The 20942-nt window shown below is 44.4% G+C and overlaps 1 protein-coding gene across 1 annotated transcript in view; it reads left to right on the top strand.

The window, feature by feature from the left end:
• The first annotated feature begins 1337 nt into the window (after positions 1 to 1337).
• GUCY2F (guanylate cyclase 2F, retinal) overlaps positions 1338 to 20942 on the top strand; it is a 76682-nt gene continuing 57077 nt past the window's right edge. The window contains exons 1-5 of the mRNA XM_066582111.1: positions 1338 to 1415; positions 2112 to 2230; positions 2334 to 3022; positions 18598 to 18899; positions 19762 to 20116. Of these exons, the coding sequence (XP_066438208.1) occupies positions 1338 to 1415; positions 2112 to 2230; positions 2334 to 3022; positions 18598 to 18899; positions 19762 to 20116 (1543 nt within the window). The remainder of the gene's footprint in view (positions 1416 to 2111; positions 2231 to 2333; positions 3023 to 18597; positions 18900 to 19761; positions 20117 to 20942) is intronic.

Here is a 20942-nt window from a genome sequence, read left to right as displayed (position 1 = left end):
GGAATAATTCTGACTTTAATGAATAGAATTCCACTGTAGACCAAGGAGTCATTGATGGAGAGTGACAGACATAGGTGAGACATGAAACAAGGTCCTACAGGCCTTTCAGAATTACAGCAGGTTAGCGGCGTGGAGGCATAATAGGCAATATTTAATCTAGTTGTCCATATTAGTAGGGCTGCAAATAACATATTGAGAGTTTCTACATGGTATGAAATGGAGACGTAAAAACTACTATTCAGACAGTCGTGTCAGTGAGTCATTCAGGAGGGCAAATTTATGCAGTTCTGTTGGTGCTTGATGCACATTTATTTCACAGACTCAGTAAATAGGATAATGCCGCCAATTTTTTTTTTTTTTTATAAAAGCGGTACAACACATCTCCTGGATTATGTTTACTCACTTTAATCTACTGTCTACCATGTACTTAAATGTAACGACATAGAAGGCTTATTTTATTAGGAGTTTACTGGTATCTCAGCTAGACAGACTATGCTGCGACGTTATTTTAACTCCTTAACCCTTTCCAATCCAATTTGTATCCTGGTTTTCCTAGGGGGCTTACTCTTTTTCTGCTGGTATACAACGGCGCTATATGCTGGCTAAAGCCAGTACTGCATGAGGTGACATATTGGATAGGCACCGACAGCAGAGAGGCTGGCAATATACAGTAAGAGAACCCCGACGGACGTCTTCCAACATCGAAGCTGTACAACCTTAAATCATAATGTCTTAGGACTTCTGACAGGGGATTGGAAAGGGTTAAAATTAGAGATGAGCGAGCATACTCACTAAGGAGAATTACTCGATCGAACATTGTCCTTAGCGAATACCTCCCAGTTTGGAAGAAAAGGTTCGACTGCCGGCGCGGGTGAGAGGTGAGTTGCGGCAGTGAGCAGGGGGGAGCGGGGGGGAGAGAGGGAGAGAGAGATCTCCCCTCCGTTCCTCCCCGCTCGCCGCCCACCGCCGGCAGCCGAACCTTTTCTTCCGAGCGGGCAGGTACTCGCTAAGGACAATGCTCGATCGAGTAATTGTCCTTAGCGAGTATGCTTGCTCATCTCTAATTAAAACCTATAACTCACAATTCTATATTATCAGAAACCAATCAGATTTTCACTTGCATAATGTTAAAGCATTATGTCCACGGGGAAAATCAGGCCCACTACGGATCCTCCATGGAGAATCCGCAGCGGGTCTCTCCTGCCCCGCGGACATGAGGCATTAAATCAGAATAAACTTCCCCGCAGCGGACCGTGCAGGTCTTCTCTTCTTCGCGGCCGGATCTTCTTTCTTCGGCCCGGCGGATGTGCTCGGCACGCCGGCAGTGTGCCGGGAGCATGCGCCAGGCACATCCGCCGGGCCGAAGAAAGAAGATCGTGCCACGAAGGAAAGAAGATCTGCATCGCCCGGAGCAGGTAAGTTTAATTCAGGCGTGGGTCTCCTGTGGATCCGGACGGCTTCCATAGGCTTCAATAGAAGCCTGCGGGAGACCCGCACCTAAATGGAGCATGTCCATTTTTTTTTCATGCTCCAGGATTTTTGTAATTCACTTTTATTGACCATCCGCCGGTATTTATCTACCCGTGGGTGGTCAATGCATCCCTATGGGGTGCGGATCCGCGTGCGGGTGATCCGCTGCGGATTTAAAATCTTCTTTTCCCCGTGGACATGAGGTCTAAAAGTGTTGCTCGATAGAAATAAGCCCCAAGAAAAGCCCTAGAATTTTAAGGACATCTGCAAAAGGTACATTTATGTACTAGTATTAACATGACGAGCACCTCTATTGGTAGCATTTTTCAGATTTCGGCATCGATAATTTTATTTAAACATTTAACTCCACTCTCCTAATTTTAGATTAATTGGGAGCAGAGGCATAACGTGAAGCTCCTGGGCCCCAATGCAAAGCTTGTAACAGGGCCCCCAACTATAATGCTTTATTCATAGTACTGGGCTCCCTATATGGAGAAGAGAGGCCTTATGGGCCCCCTACGGCTCCTGGGCCTGGGTGCAACCGCATCCCCTGCATCCCCTATAGTTACGCTAGTGATTGGGAGACGTTAACTCACTTCTCTATCAGTTGTCAATGTTTGATTACATTATTTTGTATGCAGCCGACATTTTCAGATGAGACCTATGAGAATGTTGTTATTGTACTTCTAATACTACTTTTCTTTTTTCTTGGCAGGCGTACTGTGGATATGCAGTATAAGCATTTTGTGACCTTTCTAAGGTGAAGTGGGAAGTATCTCTTTATCGGCTAGTACAGACACATGCAGTAGTGCAATGCTACAAGAGTCCTGCTTCTTTCAGAGCTTTGTATTCAAATCTACCAGATACCCCAAATGGACTGAAAGTGAATACCTTACATTTTCAACTTTCCCATCTAAGATTTTTCTCTGTTGGACAATTTTGGTTGTTTGTTTCCCACAGCTCGTAAACTCTCTCCCGTACAAAGTTGGTGTTGTCGGTCCTTGGACCTGTGACCCATTGTTTTCCAAAGCCCTTCCACATGTCGCTGCCAAGTTAGCCATTGAACGCATCAACAAAGATGCTACTTTAGATTTAGGACTGTCTTTTAACTATGTGATACTTGATGAAGATTGCCAAACTTCAAAGGCTCTTTCAACTTTCCTTACACACTCTTTGGTTGCATCAGGGTTTGTTGGCCCTTCCAATCCAGGATATTGTGATGCTGCTACTCTTTTAGGGAAAAACTGGAACAAGGCTGTATTTTCTTGGGCTTGCATCAACTACGAGTTGGACAATGTGAAAAGTTACCCCACTTTTGCCAGGACACTACCTTCTCCTACCAGGGTTCTTTTCAATGTAATGAAGTATTTCCAATGGGCACATGTCGGGATCGTTTCATCCAGTGAAGACATTTGGAAGGACACTGGCAGGAAAGTGGCAAATGCCCTTCGCAGTAATGGATTGCCTGTGGGAATAGTTGTGTCTATGGGAGAGGATGGTAAGAGTACTCGGCAAGTTTTGGAGAAAATCCGGAAGGTTGACAACCTACGCTGTAAGTTGGTAGTTGTTCTTAGCTTGTGTTCCTAGTTTACAGTTTTACCTCAAATCAGTTGTTAACGGTCACACAATTTTGTAGGGGAACAGCATTTTGATATACAAAACATATAAATTATACACACAGCCCTCCATATGAGGGTAAAAATATTCGAACATTGCATAATAAAATTACTTATCATCTTGAAGTGTTTTTCACAATATATGGCACAACGCATCAGCCAGCATAACACGTTGTATAACCTCTCAGGTTCTCCCAAACTGGAATCCGGGCCTTTTCCAAATATCCACAATCTATCTGAGATTTGGCAACTCCCTTCTAAACGGTTCTGCTCCATGTACATTCTTTCTGGTACACTCATACTGGTAGTTGCTGGGCTTCCACATCCAGTTTCCTCCCGCCATGGTCATGTGGAAGGTCCATAGCTAGGCACACTAAGCACACTACATACATCCCATCTACATCCAGGGGCATTACATATTCCTGAGAGCATTGTAGCAGTTAACACATGCATGGAAGCCTTTGCCAAGCATACGCTTAACCTGACTTACTTTAGTTTAGACTTTCTAGACCCTTCCCTCGGATTAGCATATCGAAACACCTTTCAGTAGGGTGCAGCCTTGTTGGATATATTGCTATCCGCAACTTTATCACAATTCTAATCACTATTGGACTTTACACATATAACTTGTCACATATAACTCAAAATGTAGCATGCTGCTTGCTATTACACTAATTATACTCTTGTGCCTTACTGTGCCATTACAAACATAATAAGCATGTAACATCCGATATGTCACTGGAGGGCAAGATGACCGGACTCAGACTCACGTATTTTGGCCATGTAATGCGATCAGAGTCACTAGAAAAATCTATAATGCTTGGATAGATCAATGGCAAAAGAAGACCCGGCCGCCAAAGGACACGATGGCTGATGCTGTCAGAGCTGATATTGGCATGGATATTAAGGCTGATACTGCCATGGATATCAAGGCTGATACTGGCATGGATATCCCACAACTGAAAGAAGCAGTGCAAAACTCGAAACATGGAGGGAGCTCGCCTTTAGGATCGCTGAATGTCGTTAACGACTAAACGGCTAACAACAACATTACATCGCAATAAAAATACAGCCATCACATCATCCTATCACATAACTAAGTGATAGGATGAAGGTTGCATCCATAGTTCGCCTTGCATGAACTACGGAGCTACCTTCACACTCCTTCCAAAAGTAAAAGCTATGCAATAACTAGCTTTCCCTCACAGTATTCAGAATATGTCAACGCATTTGCAAGAAGAAAAAAAGTACTAAACAATTCGGCTCATAACTCAATATCACATTACTGGGTACAACTACAAAACGGATAATGAGCATGATGCTGATATACACTGTGATCTGATGCATTGGATTCCAATGCAACAGATCACATGGCCGTATTCTCGTGCATAAAAGCGCCCGGCCGGCTAATATAGCGCCAGGTGTTTTTACGTCGGGCCCAAAAGATAGTCCTGGAACTATCTTTTGGGCCAAAATACGTCGTCTGCTGCATGGGCTCCTATGGGAGCCCATGGCAGCGGCCGGAGGTGGGAGGGAGTTTAGCAGCTTGGCAATGGCAGGGGGCGGGGCAGGGGTGGAGCTAGACTCTGCCCCCGACCCTTGTCCACAATCAGCAATGGAAGGAGGCGGGACAGGGCTTAGCTCAGCCACTGTCCTGCCCCTACCATTGCAAAGAGCAAGCAGGAAGGAGAGCAAAGGTGAGCCTGTGAGGGGGAGGGAGGGGAAAGGGGCGATGGCATGGTAGCCTCGGCGTATATGCACATGCCGTGTGAACGGGCGCACAAACGTTAGATTTGTGCGCCCGTTCAGGAGCTTTTACTCCACAGATGGTAGCGTATATTGGCTAACTGTAAAAACGGCGGCCCATATACGCTCGTGGGAAAGAAGCCTTAGTTCAAAGAAAGGGCCTTTTTACTGGGATGACCGTCAGGCGCAAATGTCCAACAGGCCATCCCATCGATGATTGTTCCTGTGCTCTTACACCAGAGCTAAGTAAATGGAGGCAAAGCGAGTCGGGGATCGTCCCGGCCCACCCGTCTTTATTCACAGTAAACAGGCAGTCATTCATAAATGAACAACTGCCTGTTTAGACGGGCCGATTGTCGTTCAGTTTTTATGCCTGCAAGAAATGACTGACAAACAGTAAGAAAACGAATCATTCATCGTTATGCAATTAGATCGAACGACAATCCAGCGTGTAGAAGGACCCTTAGGGCTCTTTCACACGGACGCCTATATACACTGCGTTTTCACACCTGACTGTATATACACTACCAATGGGAAGCATTGGTTTCCAATACATCCATTCACACGGGCGAATGTATGGCGCATAACAATTTGGAACCGTGAAAAATGGAACACATGCGACCAAAATATGCGCTAGCGCATATACGTTGGCCAAAAAGACAGCTCTGGAACTATCTTTTGTCCAATATACGCTGGTGGGTCCCATAGACTCCTATGGGAGCAGGAAAAAAAGGGAGTGGGAGGCATTTTTGCCTGCAAAAACCTTACAGGTAACTCTATGTAGGCATTGGAAGTCAATTCAGAGGATTTAAGCTGAGTGACGGTTTTCCGGGGTGCGACGTATTTTTTCGCTAAAAGTCACGGTCGTGTGAATGGGTGTGAAAACGCTAATTACCCTGGTGGAAAAAAAGTCCTTTCACACGATTTTATGGTGTCGGCGAAAAAACGTAAAAAACGCCTACGCTCGTATGAAAGATCCCTTATTCATACACAAAGGGAGAGCAGAAGTGCAGCAGTCAGGAATCCAGACACGGATACTCATCCTCATTCTGCATGCCGCTCGCGTTCATCATCTGGTCACAACAACTTGTTTAAATGGAAATAGGGCTGTTATCTAAATAAACAGAATAGGACATCGGCGATAACATTATCCGGCGTAAATAAGGATTAATTATTAAAATGTCTGTGTAGTGAAATCCTCTTTGGCTATGTTTCTTTTGAAGAGTAGGGCATGCTTATGTGGGTTATACACATTATGTAATAGAAACTCCAGAATAACAGGATGTGCATTGATCAAATATGCAGACTATAAATATGTGATAGCAATTATACTTGGAGCACAACGCTGCATTGTGGACATGTTTACTGCAAGCGCTTCTAACAAACCATTTACTCTTATGTTTATAGTAAGAACTACAGTTAATTAAGCAAATGCTATTTTAAGAATTTGGGCAAATGCATTATTTCCCGTCTCCTGATTTTAATTGCAAATCATGTCTTTTTTTCCATAAAGTGCATGATATGTCACAGAGCCAATGTCGGGCCATAGACTACAAAGGTGCAATAGCGTCTTTCCTGATAATGAGGCCCTTCTCTTCTGTTCTGTTGGAGTGGGTTACAGACATCACTTAAAGGGGTTGTCTCGCGCCGAAACGGGTTTTTTTTTTTTTCAATAGGCCCCCCGTTCGGCGTGAGACAAACCCAAGGGATGGGTTAAAAAAAAAAAAAAAAAATATATATATATATATATATATTACTTACCCGAATCCCTGCTCTGCGACGACTTCTTTTTTCCTTCTCCAAGATGGCCGCCGGGATCTTCACCCACGATGCACCGCGGGTCTTCTCCCATGGTGCACCGTGGGCTCTGTGCGGTCCATTGTTGATTCCAGCCTTCTGATTGGCTGGAATCGGCACACGTGACGGGGCGGAGCTACGATGATGACGCGGGACCAGCTCTCCGGCACGAGCGGCCCCATTCACCAGGCAGAAGACCGGACTGCGCAAGCGCGTCTAAAAACACCAGAAGACAGCGAATTTAGACAGATCCATGGCGACGGGGACGCTAGCAACGGAGCAGGTAAGTGAATAACTTCTGTATGGCTCATAATTAATGCACGATGTACATTACAAAGTGCACTAATATGGTCATACAGAAGTGTATAACCCCACTTGCTGCCGCGAGACAACCCCTTTAATTAAGTATTTAAAGGGGTATTCTGGCACTTTTACTATTGATGACCTATCCTCATAATAGCTAATCAATACTTGATTGGCAGGGCTCTGCTTCTCATGATCCCCGCCAATCAGCTGATCGTCCAACCTGCTGTGGGCTTATATCATCATCAGTGATCAGGGTCGGAAGTAGAGTATCCGACTTCACTCCCATTGAAATCAATGGGCGTGATGCCTGCTATTACATTTCTGGCTCTGACCGCAATGAGTTGCTATAAGTGTAGGAGAGGGCATCCCTTCTATTGATTTCAATGGAAATACAGCCAGCTATTACACTTCCAGCTCTGACGTCCGATGCCACCGATGATGACTTCAAGCCCCCTGCAGTGACAGCAAGCCGGCAGTCAGATGATTGGCAATGATCTCGAGCGGTGGACCCCTGCAGATAATGTATTAAAGTGGAAGAGAATCTCCAGAACTGCACCTTAGGTTTCATTCACACAAGCGTATCCCCTTAACGACCAGCCCATAGTGTTTTTACGTCCTCCCGAAGTGGGCTCTATTCTCTGAGGACGTAAAAACATGCTTCCTGCAGAGAATAGTGCCCCTCGGGCTGTGGACGTGACAGCTCCATGCTGTCGGTGTCCGCAGGTAGCTGACAGCATGGAGCTGTCATCCCGGGCTGTTCGGAGCCCCCCCCGGCATTGCGATCGGCGCTATGCAATGGATAGCGCCGATCGCAAAAAAAGTAAATAAAAGTACATAAAAGTTAAAGATTCAGCTGCTCTGATGGATCGGATCCATCGGAGCAGCTGAAATTACTCACCCAGGTCCTGCACGCTGCTCCCCGCTCTCCTGCCGCTCCGGGGCCCGAAGCCGGTCTTCTGCGCATGCGCGCCAGGCGGCATTACGTCAGCCGCATGCGCAGAAGGCCCGGCGGCGCGGGAGATTTAAAATCTCCTGGCTCCCGGCTTCTGTAGGTAGCCGGGAGGCAGGAGATGTCAGCGGGGACTGCGGTGAGCGGTCCCCGGTACCGCGATCGCCGTTATCCAATGGTTAGCGGCGATCGCGAAAAAGTTAAAAAAAAGTTTTAAAAAAGTCAGTTTCACCTCCCCTCATGGATCGGATGCCCCGGGGAATTTAAAATCCCTCTGCTTCTGGCTGCCATGTGTAGCTAGGAGCAGAGAGATTATACCGGGGACATGATCACTGTCATCCAATGGATGACAGTGATCATGTAAAGTGAAAAAAAAGTGTCAAAAAGTAAAAAAAAAAAAAGTAAAAAAAAGTTTTTAAAAGTTTAAAAAGCGTACGTTTCATCTCCCCTCATGGATCATATCCGTGAGGGAGGATGAAAGTACGTACCTAAGGCCCCCAGATTTATCCGCGGACCTTACCACAGCTTCTGCACACGCGCCCGTCGCCAAAATGGCGGGCGCATGCGCAAAAGCTGTGGATTGCCAGGATAATTTAAATTCTCCCTGCTCCTGGCTACAAAACGTAGCCAAGAGCATGGAGATTTAATGGGGGTCCGCGGTGAGCGGTTCCTGGTCACGTGTTCGCCATTATCCAATAATGGCGATCACGTAAAAGTAAAAAAAAAAATGTGAAGTTTCATCTCCCCTCACTGATGCGATCGGTGAGAGGAGATGAATCTTTTTACCGGAGGCCTGCGTATTTAAATCCCGACGCGATCTTCCTCCGTGGACCTTCCAGGATTCTGCACATGCGATTGCCGGCAAAAAGCCGGACACATGCGCAGGAGTCAGGGAGCCCAGGAAACTTAAAATCTCCTTGCTCCCAGCGACCAACGGTCACAGAGAGCCTGGAGCAGTGACGGGTGGCCTCGTTGAGCGGTCCCCGGTCACGTGATAAAAAGGTAGCGATCTACCATAGGCCGGTCTCACATGACCGGATAGGAATTACGGATTCTGCATGCTTCTGATCCGTGGTAATACGCAGATCAATCGCATTGGATTACACAATTCCGCTCACATTAGCGGGTCAGAATTGCGTAATCCACTCGCAGAAAAGAGAACGCAGCAGGTTCTATTTTACTGCGGAATCGGCAACATAGAGCCCATTGTGCTCCATGGTCGCGGATATACCCGCAGCCCATATGTAACTACCTTGTATACGGGCTGCGGGTACCCGCGTCATCGCTAAGCGATGGTGCGGGAAATACAAACAAAGGTGTACTGTGCATGACCGCCTGTGTGAGTAGGCAGTTATGCGCAGTACATTACGCGGCCGTACGCAGGGTCACAGCCGGGCTCACAGATGGGATCCGCTGTGGGCCTCCGCAAGCGGATTCCGCCTGCACCCGTGTGAGCCCGGCGTTATTCAGACCGCTACCTGTGATACGTATTTTACAAGAAGCCCCGGGAACGCTCGCTTTCCTGCAGTTCCAGGAGCACCTTGATGAGCGCCTTCTGTGTGAGACCGCCGCACCTCATCAAGCTTACGGAGACTCACGGAACGCCACTTTTTACACCCCATACCCGCCACTGAGGTCATGAAATACCCCCAAAAAGCATGGGAGGGGGGGGGGGGATACCCGGTTTTATTGCCCCATGGGCCCATTCCAACCAGCCTCCGTAATTACCCCTGTCTTCGGAAATACTACACAGTTCACATTTTTACTTTTATCTAAGATTTGCGAACGCCAAAAAGGGCGTGGAGGGGGAGGGGGGGAATTTTTAGGGAGTCAATCTTTATTCTGTACAAATAAGCAATGGGGCCTGGAATTTATTCAGTTGTGCCCTAAAATCCAACAGGTGTTCCGTCCTTTATAGGCCTTGCCATGCGTCCTGTAAGTAGATTAGGGCCACAATGGGTATGTTTCTGAACTCGGGACAAACGGGGGTATCCATTTTGGGGTGAACGTCTTCATTCCTATGTGCACTGTACAAAAAAACAGTTTTTAAATTGAAAAAATTGCCAAAAAAATTGAAAATCGTAACTTTTTCCTTTTGCTTTGCTTAGATTCATTCAAATACTGTGGGGTCAAAATACGCAGTACACCCCTAGATGAATTCATTAAGGGGTCTAGTTTTCAAAATGGGGTCATTTGAGGGGGTTCTTTATAGTTTTGGCCGCTCAATGGCTCGATAAGTGGGCAATGGGGCCTGAAATTTATTCAGTGGTACCCTGAAATCCAACGGGTATTCCTTTCATTGTAGGCCTAGCCATGGGTCCTGTAAGTCTATTAGGGCCACAATGGGTATGTTTCTGAACACGGGACAAACAGGGGTATCCATTTTGGGGTGAAAGCCTTCATTTATATGTGTGCTGTACAAAAAAAACTGTTTTTAAATTGACACAATAGCCCAAAAAATGAAAATCCTATTTTTTTCCTTTTGCTTTGCTTGAATTTATTCAAAAACTGTGGGGTCAAAATATGCAGTACATCCCTAGATAAATTCGTTAAGGGGTCTAGTTTTCAAAATGGGGTCATTTGTGGGGGTTCTATATGGTTTTGGGCGCTCAAGAACTCTACAAGTGGGCAATGGGGCCTAAAAGGACTTCAAGCAAAATCTATGTTCTGAAAGCCACCGATTACTCCTTTTATTTTGGGCCCCGTTGTGCATGCGGACATAAGATTAGGGCCACAATGGGTATATTTCTGAAAACAGCACAAACAGGGGTATCCATTTTGGGGTGTAAGTCTTCCTTCATATGTGTGCTGTACAAAAAAAGCTGTTTTTAAAATGACAAAATTGCCAAAAAAACAAAAATCCAAATTTTTTCCTTTTGCTTTGCTTGAATTTATTCAAAAACTGTGGGGTCAAAATGCGCAGTACACCCGTAGATAAATTCGTTAAGGAGTCTAGTTTTCAAAATGGGGTCATTTGTGGGGGTTCTCTATGGTTTTGGGCGCTCAAGAACTCTACAAGTGGGCAATGGGGCCTAAAAGGACTTCAAGCAAAATTTGTGTTCCGAAAGCCACCGGTCGCTCCTTTCATTTTGGGCTCCGTTGTGTATCCAGACATAAGATTAGGGCCACAATGGGTATGTCTCTGAACACGGGACAAACAGGGGTATCCATTTTTGGGTGCAAGTCTTCCTTCATATGTGTGCTGTACAAAAAAAGCTGTTTTTAAAATGACAGAATTGCCGAAAAAACGAAAATCACAATTTTTTCCTTTTGCTTGGTTTGAATTCATTCAAAAACTGTGGGGTCAAAATATGCAGTACACCCCTAGATAAATTCCTTAAGGGGTCTAGTTTTCAAAATGGGGTCATTTGTGGGGGTTTTCTATGGTTTTGGGCGCTCAAGAACTCTACATGTGTGCTATGGGGCCTAAAAGGACTTCAAGCAAAATTTCTGTTTTGAAAGACACTGACTACTCCTTTCATTTTGGGCCCCGTTGTGGACTCAGATATAACAATAGGGCCACAATGGGTATATTTCTGAACACGGGAGAAATAGGGGTATCCATTTTGGGGTGTAAATCCTGATTTTCATGTAAACTATAGGAAAAAAATATGTCTTTAAAATGACAGATTTGCAAAAATATGAAATTTTACTTTTTCTCCTCTAAATTGAATTAATTCCTGAAAAAAAACTGTGGGGTCAAAATACTCATGACACCCCTCAGTGAATACATTAAGGGGTGTAGTTTTTAAAATGAGGTCATTTGGGGGGGTATCTATTATTCTGACACTCATGAGCCTTTCCAATCTCGGCTTGGTATAGGAAAACAAAGTGTTCCTCAAAATGCTAAAAAGTAATGTTAAATTTGTACGTCTCCTAAATAGTTAAAAAAAAACGAAAGTTTTTCCAATGTGCGCCCAAAATAAAGTAAACAGGTGGAAATATAAATCTTAGCAAAAATTTCTATATTATGTTTGCACATATTTAAGATATTGCAGTTGGAAATGTGAAAAAATGACGATTTTTTCAAAATTTTCCCAATTTTGGCGCTTTTAATAAATAAACACAATTTCTATCGGTCTATTTTTTCCGCCTAAATGAAGCACAACATGTGGCGAAAAAACAATGTCAGAATCGCTTGGATATGCAAAACCTTTCTGGTGTTTTTCCATGTTAATGTGACACATGTCAGATTTGCAAAATTTGGCCTGGTCATTAAGGCGCAAACAGGCTTGGTCACTAAGGGGGTATATCGGCCATGCTTTCACGCCTGGCCGATATACACTGCCCATCTGATGCAATAATTTAAAAGGCCTCAGTTCAGATAGGCGTATTACTGCGGCGTAAAAATGCCTGCCCGGCTAAGATAGCGCATATGAGCACATTGCGGACAGATGCTTTTACGCTGGCCAGAAAAGATAGTTCAGGAACTATCTTCCTGGCCGGAATACTTCGGCCGCTGCCATAGACTCCTATGGGAACCTATGGTAGCTGCTGGAGAAGGGAGGTGGGAGGGAGTTTAGCAGCGTGTCCTCCGCCCCTTGCCAGCTGTTTGCAATGGGAGGTGGTTGTTAACCTCCCGCCCCCTCCAATTGCTGGCAGCCGACAAAGGGGAATAGAGGGAGCGGATGCTTAGCATACTAGCTCCGGTACTGTCCTGCCCCCTTCCTTTGCCAAAAGCCGGCGAGGGGGAGGAAAGGAGGAGGCTGAGCTAAACTGTCCCCCGCTGCCCGACGGCAATCCGGGCTCGGCGTATATGCACCGGACCTGGGCCGTCTGAACGGGTGCACAAACTGAAGATTTGTACGCCCTTTCATTCAATTTTCAGTCGCTCTGAGGCCGTGACACGGCTAACCGAAAATTGCTACGCTCGTGTGAAAGAGCCCTATAATGGCAAAATGTCTTCATTTGCGTTGCATGACATGATTAGTTTATTTCATTTTTGTCATCCGTGGTTTTATTGTTTGTAGGATGATTTTTTCTTTGTAGCATTGGAAGTTAGCATTGTCTTCTGGTGTGTTTGTTGTGAGACTAGTACTTAAGGCCCTTTTACATGGAACAAAAGCATTAAAAAAATCATTTAACCCTTTCCAATCCACTGTCTGACTTCTGAAGACATTATGATTTAAGGCTGTACAGCACCGATGCTGGAAGACGTCCGTCGGGGTTCTCTTACTGTATATTGCCAGCCTCTCTGCTGTCGGAGGCTATTCAGCGTGTCACCTCATGCAGTACTGGCTTTAGCCAGCAGATAGCGCTGTTGTATAATGGCAGAAAAAGAGTAAGCACCCTAGGAAAACCAGGATACAAATTGGATTGGAAAGGGTTAAACAAGCGAAAATGACCGCTAATCATTCAGTGTAAACCTAGCCAACGGTCAAACGATGGTCAATCATTGTTCATTCTATGCAGGCATGAAAACCATCGTTGGCTTATTTGCTAATCGCTCGGTTTCAATACGGATCGTTCAGTCGTTCTCAGTCACTTATAAAGCGGATGTGAACGACTAAACAATAGCAAGTGTATGAGCCAACTATTTATCTACCTGTATAGACAAGCTGCACGAACAAACGAATGAACTCTGGCTTCATTCGTTCGTTTGAATGACAGATTGTTAAGTGTAAAAGCACAGCAGATAATCTGACCTGCAGTAAAAAGCATGGAGGCAGAAACAGAGAGAGAATCATAATATATTGATAGCATAAAATGCCTACACGGTCCATCAAGTCTGCCCTTATATTATTTATTTTTTGTTTTCCTCTTAGGATAGATATATGTTCTTCCCAGGCATACTTAAAGGGGTGATACATTTTAAAGAAATTGCTGTAAATGTGATTAAACAAACGAAAAAATTGACTACCCCATTTTTTTGCCCCAAAGTTCCCTTGCTGCTCTCTATTTATATGTGCGTTGATTCCAATTGTACCGGCACGTGACTGCGGCAGCCACTGATTGGCTGCAGTGGTCACATGTTCTCCACATGTGAACAAGGACTCAAAGGACAGCAGGAGAGTGAGTGCTAGATTGCCAGCTCAGAGAATGGCTTAAGAGTAGTGGATGCTTGGAGCAAACTCCCATCAGATGTGGTTAGAAAATCAACAGCAGATGAATTTAAAGTGGTTATCCAGCTTAAAAAGAACTGCCACAAATGGGATAAAACAAAAAAGAACCAGTACTCGTAAGGCCTCATGTCCACGGGGTTAAAATCCACAGCGTTTTTCCCGCACGCGAATCCACACCCCATAGGGATGCATTGGACACCCACGGGTAGTAAATACCTGCGGGTGTCATTTGTCCCTTCAGGCGCTGATCCGTGTGCGGGGAAAAAAAATGGACATGCTCCATTTTCGTGCGGGTGTCCCGCGGGGACTGCTCCCGCAGGCTTCTATTGAAGCCTATGGAAGCCGTTCGGATCCGCGGAACACCCGTACGAGAATTAAACTCACCTGTCCTGGACGCTGCAGGTCTGTGCCCGGCGCATGCGCGCGGCATGCTGCCGGCGTGCCGAGCACATCTGCTGGGCCAAAGAAAGAAGATCCGTCCACGAAGAAAGGAAGATCCGCAGCGTCCGGAGAGGTGAGTTTATTCTGATTTTTGAGCCTCATGTCCGCGGGGCAGGATGGACCCGCTATGGATTCTGCATGAAGAATCCGCGGCGGGCCTGATTTTCCCCGTGGACATGAGGCCTTACAGTAAAATAATATTTTATGACTTTGCTTCTAATCATCCCCCCAACTAATCTCAGATTGTGCCCCCTTGTTCTAGTGTTAGTTTCCTAAAAAATACTTCCCTTCTGAATCTTATTTATTCCTTTAATGTATTTAAAGTTTTGATCGTAGCCACCTTTCCTTTCTGTGCTCCAGGATATGCAAACTAAGTTGTTTATTTATCTTCTAAATCATTTTATTCTTGAGAAATTCCACCATTTTTCTGGGCTGTCAAAAACTTACAGTGTAGTCAGACAGCAGGGAAAGGAAGTAGGATACTCAGCTGCATAGATAGAGGTATTACCAGTAGAAAGAGGGAGATTGTGATCCCGCTGTATAGAGCTCTGGTGAGACCTAATCTAGAGTACTGTGTGCCGTTCTGGAGACCTCACCTACAGGAAGACTTTGATAAAATGGAGCTAGTTCAGAGATGTGCTACAAAAATGGTGAAAGGTCTCAAGAACAAAACTTACTAGGAAAGACTTAAATAACTTAATTTGTTACCCTGGAGGAGAGGAGGGACATAATGGAAACCTTTATATATATTATAGGAGGAGAGAAGGGAGAGGGGGACATGATGGAAACCTTTATATGTTACAGGAGGAGAAAAGGGAGAGGGCAGACATGACGGTGGCCTTTATATATGCTACACGAGGAAAGAAGGGAGAGGGGGACATGATGGAAACCTTTATATATGTTACAGGAGGAGAGAAGGGAGAGGGGACATGATGGAAACCTTTATATGTTACAGGAGGAGAAAAGGAAGAGGGCAGACATGATGGAGGCCTTTATATATACTACAGGAGGAGAGAAGGGAGAGAGGGACATGATGGAGACCTTTATATGTGTTACAGGAGGAGAAAGGGGAGAGGGGGACATGATGGAAACCTTTATATATGTTACAGGAGGAGAGAAGGGAGAGGGGGACAATAATGGAAACCTTTATATATGTTACAGGAGGAGAGAAGGGAGAGGGGGACATGATGGAAACCTTTATATATGTTACAGGAGGAGAAAAGAGAGAGGGCAGACATGATGGAGGCCTTTATATATACTACAGGAGGAGAGAAGGGAGAGGGGGACATGATGGAAACCTTTATATATGTTAGAGGAGGAGAGAAAGGAGAGGGGGACATGATGGAGACCTTTATATATGTTACAAGAGGAGAAAAGGGAGAGGGGGACATGATGGAAACCTTTATATATGTTACAGGAGGAGATAAGGGAGATGGGAGCATGATGGAAACCTTTATATATGTTACAGGAGGAGAGAAGGGAGAGGGGGACATGATGGAAACCTTTATATATGTTACAGCAGGAGAGGAGGGAGAGGAGGACATGATGGAAACCATTGTATATGTTACAGGAGGAGAGAAGGGAGAGGGGGACATGATGGAAACCTTTATATATGTTACATAGAGGAGAGAAGGGAGAGGAGCACATGATGGAAACCTTTATATATGTTATAGGAGGAGAGAAGGGAAAGGGGGACATGATGGAAACCTTTATATATCTTACAGGAGGAGAGAAGGGAGAGGGGGACATGATGGAAACCTTTATATATGTTACATAGAGGAGAGAAGGGAGAGGAGCACATGATGGAAACCTTTATATATGTTACATAGAGGAGAGAAGGGAGAGGAGCACATGATGGAAACCTTTATATATGTTACAGGAGGAGAGAAGGGAAAGGAGGACATGATGGAAACCTTTATATATATATTACAGGAGGAGAGAAGGGAGAGGGGGACATGCTGGAAATCTTTATATATGTTACAGGAGGAGAGAAGGGAGAGGAGGGCATGATGGAAACCTTTATATATATTACAGGAGAAGAGAAGGGACAGGGGGGACATGATGGAAACCTTTATATATCTTACAGGATGAGAGAAGGGGGAGGGGGACATGCTGGAAACTGTTATATATATTACAAGAGAAGAGAAGGGAGAGGGGGGACATGATGGAAACCTTTATATATATATTACAGGAGGAGAGAAGGGAGAGGGGGACATGCTGGAAACAGTTATATATGTTACAGGAGGAGAGAAGGAAGAGGAGGACACGATGGAAACCTTTATAAATGTTAAAGGTATAAAATAATTTTCCAGAGAGAAGTGTATTTTTTAGAAAGCTATCCACAAGAACAAAGGGGCATTATCTGAAATAGCTGAGGGAAGATCAGAAACAACATCAGAAAGAGTAGTGGATACATGAAATAATAATCATAAAAGTAATGATAATGAAAAGATTTATTTAGCACCAACATATTGTGTGTTCTGTACATTGGTCCAGCCATGTTATATGAATAAGGTAATATACTTACAACTGTATGATTTGGTCTGCAACCAATATCTACATATGTATAAATAAGTGCATTAGTATGTATGAAGTGAAGGGGATACTGCAATCAGGTTTGGACAGAGTGTAGAAACAGGATAAATGGAGAAGAGTTAGATTAGGGGATATGATGCGCCTTCCTAAAGAGATGAGTTTTTAGGGCAGGCTTAAAATTATGGGTATTGTAGATTAACCTTATTGCCCAGAGTCCTATATTTGGGAAAACTTGAGTGGTTCAGTAAAAATGTCTTTGAGATATTAGCATGAGGTTTGAACTAATGCAGAACTAAGGGTACTTTTACACAGGATGACTGTTGGGCACTTAAGCATCCCAACAATTATTGCTCCTGCGCTTTCACACAAGACCAATAAATAATCACTAGCTGCATGGAAGCAGAGCGTGCCAGAGATCTCATCCAGCTACCCGCTTGTTAAATGGGCCGACAAGTGCTTGGTTTTTATCTGATCTGCAAACCAAGTGATTCCGACAAGTGAGTGTTTCTCGCTCACTTACCCTGTTGGGTCCTGTGTTTACATAGAATGACAATCACCCATAACCACTTTTTTTAGCGATTACTCAGGTGACTGACGGCCCATGTCAAAGTACCCTAAGTCTGAGGTCATTACAAGCACAGGTAGGGTGGTAGACATACACGAGGGAGGAGATTTCAGGTGGTGCAGAACTGTGGAGAGCTTCATGGATGAGAGTGATAAGTTAAAATGGTATTCTATAGTGTAGAGGCGAGAATCTGACTCTTTTCAGAATCCTGTGCGCCCGCTCTGCCATAGACAAGTATAGGAGAGTGCGTGTGCAGGACTCTGAAAAGAGTCCAATTTTCGGCTGGCATGCAGACTTAACAGGCAGGCACCGTGTGAACCACGAAGTGGGCGAGGATGAAAAATACTGCACCCGCTTTCCTTTCACCTGACCTAACAACACCATAAGTTAGTTTATGGTGCTTTAGGAAGGTGACAGTAAGTATGTTAGTAGATGGCGGATGTGGTTGGAAAATCAACAGTAAGTGAGCTTGGGCATGCCTGGGATAATCCTATATCTATCTAAAGAGAAAATTAAAATAAAAAATGATTAAAAAAAACAAAAAGGAAATAATATAACAACCAACTTAATAGATCTTGGGTTTTTTTGGCCATCAATCTTCTATGTTTCTATATACAGTAACTTGACTTTTATTAGTGTAATAAGTTACAGTAGTATACAGTATGTGACTTGGTGGACTCATAAAATGTGTAGAGAGGTCCAAGCACTGGTGTAACTATAGGGGATGCAGGGGATGCGGTTGCACCCGGGCCCAGGAGCCTTAGGGGGCCCATAAGGCCTCTCTTCTCCATATAGGGAGCCCAGTACTACGAATAAAGTATTATAGTTGGGGCCCCGTTACAAGTTTTGCATTGGGGCCCAGGAGCTTTAAGTTACGCCTTTGGGTCCAAATGCTGCTTTACTAGGTGCAAGAAAAAGTACCAGGGCCAACTTTGCACCTTACTTTGATGCAATTACATGACATGTGCTGTTTTTCCTGTATGACGGCTCAAGAAATTCTCATTGCCCCAAAATGTCTGTTCTGTGAAATTCTTCTGGTTTTGCTTCTCATGCATTTTGGCAATATAATATGATCAGGTTTAATATGTAGGTGATTTGTCTATATTGCAGTGATCATCATGTGCATGCATTCTGTACTCATTGGAGGAAAACCACAACGGCAGTTTCTGGAGATTGCACACGACATGAAGATGACTGATGGCACCTATGTGTTTATCCCCTATGATACTCTATACTACAGTTTACCTTACCATAAGACAACGTATGACATACTGAGGCTAAGCTCCAAGCTCAGGGCTGCCTATGATGCTGTACTCACCATCACTATGGAATCAGAGGAAAAAAGCTTCCATCAAGCCCTCCAACAAGCAGTCGACAACGGGGAGATCCTCTTCCCAGCAAACCCCACAGAGGTTCGTAGAAATGGCATGGTTTGTGATCACCAGTATTAATTGAAGCATCAGTAATTAATGTTATAGAATTCAAATGATTGGTGACCAACCAATACATAAAAAGAACATAACGTCATTATCGTAAACAGTCCGTTCATCAGGAGGACGCAGAAGGGTTCTGATAATATCTGTGGGGAATTAAAGTCACTCATGTTTGCCCTACAGGGGTAGAAACAAAATGCCGTTGGGTTTAGTATGGTACGGTTTGGTACGGTGTTCTTCTTCATAGTTGTTGCTGTTCATACATAACCCCATGTATGAGTTGTATGTAATACATTTAAATGGGTGTTCTGGTTAATTCATGTTTTTTCAAGTTTTCATCTATCCACTGGATAAGTGAAAACTGATAGATCAGTGGGGGTCTGATCCCTGGTACCCCTACCAATACCCAGAATGGGGATCCAGTTGTCCCTTAAATGAATGCAGTGTAGGGCGAGCAGGCAATTTGTTTCAATGAGAGCGTTAGAGATTGCCAAGTTCAAGTGCTGAGCAATTTCCGGCGCTCTCATTGATATGAATGGAGCGGTAGCACACCTGCACGACTACTGCTCCATTTATTTGGCATCCAACAGGACCCCCATTCTCAGGATCATTGGGGGTCTCAACAGTTGGCCCCACAACGATTTATCAGTTTTCCCCTATCCGATGAATGGGTAAAAAAAACTTTAAAAAACATTAAGCAACCAAAATACCCCTTTAACTTATATTTCTTTCGCCCAGTTTTGATCTTTGGCGTATACTTTTCCTCTATGTATTAATTTGTTTAAATGTATCTATCTCCAAGGAATACTGATAATCTATTTTCTCATGTTTGCCTACTTAGGTGTCTCCCTTATTTGGCACTATATACAATGCAATCTACTTTACTGCACATGCCATGAACAACAGCAAGAGGCACCACAATTGGGTCTCGGGGTCGAGTTTGGTGAAGCATTCAAAGAACATGGAGTTTTATGGATTTAACCAGATGATTAGGACTGATGTGAATGGCAATGGATTTACCGACTATGTCATTCTGGACACAGACATAAAGACCTGTGAACTGTACCGCACATATATTGTGGATATGGAAACAGATATGGTCAGATACATGGGAAGACCGGTTCACTTTCCAAATGGAGTCTCTCCAAAGTCAGACTCTTACTGCTGGTTTTCACATAGTAAAATCTGCACTGGAGGTGAGTAAATAGTTTGAATCGAAGCCAATGTATTGAATAGTGTGTGATTTGAAGGCGTTGTCCAAGAAGGTAACATTTTCTGAACCTACATAACGTTAGCATATATATTGTACTATTCAAAAATCAACTAACTATAAGGGCTGGTTCATACAGGCTTAATCACATTTTGGTCGGGATTAGGATATTATAATCCAGGACAAGGGGAGCCACTAAGCACAGGAAACAAGCCACACGTGGCACCCGAGCCATTGGTTGGACACCACTGTCCTAGAGAGTGGTTAGGATATGTCTGCAATAACATACGTTGCCAGAGTATTAGGATATTATAATCCAGGACTCACAAGGGGAGCCACTAAGCATAGGGCACAAGCCACACATGGCACCCGAGCCATTGGTTGGACAACACTGCCCCAAGGACTACACACGACCAGTGTAGGAAGTAGATTCGGTTTAATCAGCCCAAGCTTGTGTCAATCTCTCTTTTCCTCCACTCATCCAATAATGTAGGCTAGCATTGTTATGGGGCGTATGACTACAGGTTAGACTTCCTATGGGGTCACCGTAGCACATTATATTGCTATGGAGGCATTGTTGCTGATAGGGAGCAGTAGGAGTGATGTGATTGACTCTGTTTTGAAGCTACGATAGCTGCCCCTCCTGTAGTAGGTTTCTGATAGGGTACATTTTCCTGATTGTAAACTGCTCAAGTTAACAGAAATAGTTAAGGGCCTTTAACAGACTGTAGCAAAAACAAGAAATGGGCTAATTATAAAGCATAGACAGACTGCTAGCTAAGGGTCCTTATACAGGGGACAACCTGTCGGGC

The sequence above is a fragment of the Eleutherodactylus coqui genome, chromosome 10 (genome assembly GCF_035609145.1).
Source record: "Eleutherodactylus coqui strain aEleCoq1 chromosome 10, aEleCoq1.hap1, whole genome shotgun sequence".
Classification (NCBI taxonomy): Eukaryota; Metazoa; Chordata; class Amphibia; order Anura; family Eleutherodactylidae; genus Eleutherodactylus; species Eleutherodactylus coqui.
Note: the sequence above shows the minus strand (reverse complement) of the source record. Positions and strands in the feature narration are given on the sequence as shown.